Source organism: Microtus pennsylvanicus, chromosome 5 (genome assembly GCF_037038515.1).
Source record: "Microtus pennsylvanicus isolate mMicPen1 chromosome 5, mMicPen1.hap1, whole genome shotgun sequence".
NCBI lineage: Eukaryota > Metazoa > Chordata > Mammalia > Rodentia > Cricetidae > Microtus > Microtus pennsylvanicus.
This window is the reverse complement of record NC_134583.1, coordinates 84,789,573-84,795,614: the sequence shown is the minus strand read 5'-3', so window position 1 is coordinate 84,795,614 and position 6,042 is coordinate 84,789,573. Positions and strand designations below refer to the sequence as shown.

Below are 6,042 nucleotides of genomic sequence, written 5' to 3'. Positions count from 1 at the left end.
CCCAGAAACCGTATGGTGGAAGGCGAGAGCTGACATTAATACACACACACTTGAGACAGTGTTTTACTATGTTGCCCTAGTCGTTCTGGAACTCTCTATGTAGACTCACAGAGACTGCCTCTGCCCCCCCCCACACACACACACACAAGTGCTGGGATTAAAGGAGTGGCCACCACACTGGTTTAAACACATGTTATTTGTGTGTGTATGCACACAAATGCACCACCATATGTGTCCAGAACAGAGGACAACTTTCAGAAATGAATTCTCTCCTTCCATGTGGATCCACGGAATTAAATTTAGGTTGTCGGGCTTGGTGGCAAGCACCTTTACCCACTGAGACTTCTCACTGGCCCAATAACTTATTTTTTTAAAGATAAGATCTTGCATTAAACGCACCGACTGGCATGGCCAAATGGATAGTAAGTCCCGGGGTCCTCTGGTCTCCACCCCCAGTAGCGGGGTTATAAGCAATCACCATCATGCCCAGCTTTTGTCCCAGGGGCTGGGATCCAAACCCAGGTCTTCATGCCTGCATAGCAAGCGCTTTCCTGACTGACCCATTCCTACAGTGGCATCTCTTTCTTTGGTCCTGAGCACCTAGGGCCAGGGATTACTCCAGAGTGGGTGGTGTGGAGGCTCTCTGGTTTCTTCTCCCAGATGAGGAGGAGGAGCCGCCCACACTAACAGCTCTGTTTGAGCTCATTCCTTTGGTTCCTGTGAAAAGGTGACACGCCCTCCAACTTCTAAGGAACTGGCAGGAGCCAGCCCCAGAGGACAGGAGGGGATTTAGGGGCCAGGCAGAGCTCAAGACAACTGAGTGTGGGCTGAGCGAGCTGGGGACAGCCACTGTCAGCAGGCGGTCAGCAGGTGAGAAGGGTAGTCTGTCCCTCCGCCTCCTCCCCCAAGCAAGGAACACCCCTTCTCTTACCCTCTATAGCACCCCTCCCTTCCTGGCTCTCAGAGGGGGCACTGGTGGCTCTGAGAATGTACTCGGTAAGGGAAGGCAGTTAAGGCAACCTTGGAGGCTGAGGCTGCAATCTCGGAATACACAGCTTTGGGTTCCCCGGAGAACAGGGATGAGGAAGATGCTCCAGTCCACCTTCTCATCCCCTTTCAGAACTAGCCTTGCCTCCATCAGCCAGAATCCACACAGGATTTGGAGCCTGGATTAAGCACCCCTGGGATACCATGGGGCACTAGGGGCCACCGAGGGAAAGGTTCCTGTCTCTGTCAACACTGTGATGTGTGAGAGGACCTGCACTCTGACCCTTACAGCTGGGCTTGTAGGTTGAGCCACCATCCCCTGGAGGTGCCAGGAAGGATTCTTGGTGATGAGCGGGGAGGTGACACTTATCAGGACACTGCAGAAGTTTTGGGATCAAGAGAGGAAGCAGAGTTGGGGGAGAGGCTCTCTGGGAGTGGAGAGATAGCTAAGGTGTCCTCCTGGGCAGGGGACACAGCCCAAGCCAGGAGTGAGGGTACAACACCAACTCACAGTTATCTCTGTCACTGTCTCCTGTACTCCTCTCCGTCTCTGTCCCCGTCTCCTTGTCTGTGTCTCCCCATCTCTGACTCTATCTCTTTATCTTTCTGTCTCTTTCTCCATCTATCCTTTCCTATAGCCGCTCTTCCCTGGCAGCCCCTGTGCCCAGAACTTGGGCCTGGGTCCTCATATCTGGAACATCCCCAGAGAGAGGTACTGCTCTGGGATCCCCTCCACTGAGAGCGCCAGGGACTTCCTTCTGCTAATCAGTCCCCAAGAAGACCCTGAAACCCATCACCAAAGCCCAGACTCTGGGAGGATGCTTCAGAGGAGTCACAGTCCTTCTGGACCATGGGGGTTCAGTGTCCTGCTCCAGATGGAGTGTGTAGGGAAGTCTCCTAATGCCTCACCCAGCACAGAATAGAGTACCCTGGAGTCACAGCAGGCATCATCAGAGACCCCTGGGTGGGTGCCATCAGGGCTTTGGAGCCCTCACACTAGAACATGATGGGAAAGGGGGTCCTGCCACCTGTGGCCCCTTTGCTTGAATGTGGTAGGCCTCTGCAAGGGATACCTCACACAGGAAGGGTTGCCCAGCCAGGATGAGGGCGAAGAATGATACCTCAGAGCACAGCAGATGCTGGGGAGGGGGCAAGAGCAGGCGCAGCTAGGCAGGGGGCCATGACAACTCGAACTCCAGAAGCTAGGGACTCATGCTGTCTTGCCTTCCACACTCAGAGCACTGCAGCTGGGGCAGCGAGCACCACCACCCTTTGCAGGGGCCTCCCAGATCACCCGCGGAAGCTAGCAGGGATGTTCTCCATATTCAACATCTGGGGCACGTTCATCAATGTGCTCTTCTACCTCAGCCTCATCGTCAGCCTGGCGGGGCTGGCGGGCAATGCCCTGCTGCTCTGGCACCTCGGCCTGCACATCAAGAAGGGCCCCTTCAACGTCTACCTGCTGCACCTGGCTGCCGCTGACTTCCTCTTCCTCGCCTGCCAGGTGGGCTTCTCTATCGCCGAGATCGCCTTGGGCTATGAGGACACACTCTACTTCCCGGTCGTCTTCCTATGGTTTGCGGTGGGGCTCTGGCTGCTGGCTGCCTTCGCTGTGGACTGCTGCCTCAACTACATGTTCCCCTCTTACTGCAGCCCCAGCTGCCGCCCCAGGTACACTTCAGCCGTGCTCTGCCTCCTGATCTGGGCATTGACCATGCCGGCCGTGCTCCTGCCGGCCAATGCCTGTGGACTGCTGTACAAGGGGCTGAGCGTGTTCGTCTGCCTCAGATACCACTGGGTCAGCGTCGTGTGGCTAGGGGTGCTGGTGAGCATGGCCTGTGGGGCCAGCATGATTCTCTTGATCTGCGGGAACTGCTGCTCTTTGCAGCCACCCCCCAAGTTCTGCAAGGTGGCCCAGTGCCTCGGGATCCTGCTGTTCTTCTGTCGCCTGCCAATGGTTGTCTACTGGAGCCTGCGGCCGGTCATAGCATTCCTGCTCCCCTTCTTCTTGCCATTGGCCACCCTCCTAGCCTGCGTTGACAGCACCGTAAAGCCTCTCTTGTACTACATGAAGGGCAGGCAGCTCAGGAAGAGGGAGCCGCTGCGGGTTGTCCTAAACAGGGCTCTAGGGGAGGAGTCAAACCTTGGGGGTCTATCCCTGCCTATGAGCCAAGTGTAGAGTGGCTATCCTATGCCCACTTGCCCTGCCCTCAGAGCTGCCAGGGTACTCCAGTCTTGCTCAAAACCCTTGCCATGTCCCAGCTCTGGTTCTACAGACTTCAGGGCTCCCTCTCATAAGCAGGGGAGAAGGGAAAGACTGGTTGCATGTTGGACATTTAAAGGACATGGCAAGGAGGACAGAAAGAGATAGAGGGGCAGGTGCAGGAAGGAGGACCCCAGAGCTACAGTGAGGGCATGTGCCCTGCATCCTTCTGCCCCATGGTACCCAACCCAAGAAAACTGCCCTTCAGCCCCAGTGGGCCAGATGACAGGAGCTTTGCCTCCTCCTGCCATAGATGGGCCAGGTGACTGGAGGCTCAGCACCAGCTCCTAGGGAGCATTCGCTGATCCTGGGGACACTGGCCCTTCAGCTCTGGGCACAGAGGTCTTATGTTGGAGGCATCCACTACAGGACCTCTTCTAAACTGCTGTTTCTCCCTCCCTCATCCCAACGTTTGCTTCAGAGCCTTCATAGACCCCAATTCACCAGCCTGGTGTTACCAATGAGGACCACTAGGTGGCGCTGTTTTACCACTAAACAGACCCAATCTGTCCTGGCCCCAGGGCCACCCCAAGATGCTGCATCCTGGCTATTTTTGCCTTTTTTGGTACCCCAGAGCACCCCTGGCTCCTTCTACTGGCTATTTCTGCTCTTGGTGCCAGCAGGGCTCCCCTGGCTCCTCCCCAGATCCCATCCCCATCCCTCTGTTCCTCCAAGATTGTGCTTAGTCAAGCTGTTTCTGTAAACTCCACCTTGCCTGGCCAGCCAGCTTCACCTGCAGTTGGAGAAAAGAGGAAGAGAGCCGAGCTTCCAAAGTGCTGGTTCAGTGGTTAAGAGCATTGGTTACAATTCCAGAGGACCTGGGTTCAATTCTCAGCACCCACACAATTGCTCATTTAACTGTTGAGGAGAAAGACCACTGACCTACATCATCATGGCCAAATTAGTTAAAGCAAAACAATAATTAAAACAAAGTGCACATTGTTTTTCTATGTTTTATGATGGTTCTTTAAACATTAAAAAAAAACTACTTTGATTGTCATTCATTCTTTTTTTTTTGTTTGTTTGTTTGTTTTTCGAGACAGGGTTTCTCTGTGGCTTTGGAGCCTGTCCTGGAACTAGCTCTGTAGACCAGGCTGGTCTCAAACTCACAGAGATCCGCCTACCTCTGCCTCCCGAGTGCTGGGATTAAAGGCGTGCGCCACCATCGCCCGGCTTGTCATTCATTCTTAAGGCATTCAAGCCCTGGGCTTGGAGAGATAGCTCAGCAGTTAAGAGCTCTGGCTGCTCCTCCAAAGGACCTAGGTTCAGTTCCCAAGACCCACATGGTAGCTCACAACCACCTGTTCCAGGGGGGGATCAGGTGAGTGACCTCTTATGGCCTCTCTAGGCACTGCGTGCACACAGTGCGCAGATGTAACACCCAGACACATACAATAAAAACGGAAAGAAGGACTTTCAGACCTTCCCAAGAACACCAGGAAAACAGTCAGATGAAAACACAGGGTATGAAAAACAACATTCCACCCGTGTCCCTTTCTGACAGACACCCTCAGAAACCTCCTCCCTTTTGTGTGTGGATAGGGAGGGGCAGGTGTATAGATGCCCATGTGGGGGTGAGTGTAGATACACACACATGTGCACGGAGGCCACAGGCCAACCTCAGGCTGTTGTCCTCAGGAGCTATTCGCGTTTTTGAGACAAGAGTCTCTCGCTGGGCCCTGGGGCTTGCTGATTCAGCCGGGGTTGCTGGCCAACAAGTTCCTAGGACCCACCTGCCTCCGACTCTTCAGCAGTGGGATTCTGAGCATGCATCGCTGTGCCTGAGCTTTACATGGGGACTGGATTCAGGTACTTAGGCTAATGTGGTGTGTACTTTACCAACTGTTTATTTTGATATTTTAATTAAAAGTAAATATGTTCTTTCCATCTATGTGGGACCCAGTACAGTGATCTGAAAGCTGCTAGATAAAGTTGTGCTTCCCCGTTTGAAAGATAATATGCTACTCATTCTGGGGACTCTGGAGTGGTGTAGGGAGATCTTCTTTCTATGTGTTAAAGAAAACTGCCTTGGCCTTTTGATAGGGCAGCCCTTAGGTAGGTGGGGTAGACAGAACAGAATGCTGGGAGAAAGAAGGCAGGCAGATAGAGCTGCCATGGAGCCAGCTGCCAGGTCAGACATGCTGAATCTTTCCTGGTAAGCCATGACCTCATGGTGACATACAGATTATTAGAAATGGGTTGAATCAAGATGTGAGAGTTATTGGGAGGCAGAGACAGGCAGATCTCTGTGAGTTCGAGGCCAGCCTGGTCTACCAAGGGAGTTCCAGGACGGGCTCCAAAGCTACAGAGAAACCCTGTCTCAAAAAACCAAAAAAAAAAAAAAAGATGTGAGAGTTAGCCAATAAGAGGCTAGAGCTAATGGCCAGGCAATAATTTAATTAATACAGATTTCTGTGTGGTCATTTTCGGGGGTTAAGCTAGCCGGGCGGCAGGACACAGCCCGCTGCTCCTACTACTACACTGGAGAATATTCTTAAAATGGAAAGAAAACCCTGCTTGTAGTAGCCCCAACCAAGAGGAACACCTCTGTAGGGTTTTAATCCTCCCCAGGATACAACTGTCATGATTCGGTGTCCCTAGCCCTCCTTGAGACGAAGCCCTCCGGAGAGCTGTGAGACCCTTAGATGAAAGGCCAGCATGGGCTCAGGAAGAGTGGGGCCCAGTGGAGGAGTCTGCTTTGGGGAGGCAGAGTAAGAAAGAGCGGCCTATTCTTCATGTTCTTCACACCAGACCCCAAGGAACAGAGTGGTCCTTTCCCAGAAGGTTTGAGA

At 53.3% G+C, this 6,042-nt stretch overlaps 1 protein-coding gene across 1 annotated transcript; it reads left to right on the top strand.

Annotated features, from left to right (window-relative positions):
* Positions 1–832: 832 nt before the first annotated feature.
* On the top strand, positions 833–4,202 carry Mrgprg (MAS related GPR family member G). Its single transcript, XM_075974935.1, has 2 exons — positions 833–870; positions 2,225–4,202. Exon 2 carries the CDS (start codon positions 2,300–2,302, stop codon positions 3,164–3,166), a length of 867 nt encoding a protein of 288 aa, XP_075831050.1. The 5' UTR covers positions 833–870; positions 2,225–2,299; the 3' UTR covers positions 3,167–4,202.
* Positions 4,203–6,042: the final 1,840 nt, after the last annotated feature.

What these genes read in the sequence shown, in the direction of transcription:
- Mrgprg (XM_075974935.1), top strand. Translation starts at nt 2,300, where the DNA reads ATGTTCTCCATATTCAACATCTGGGGCACGTTCATCAATGTGCTCTTC.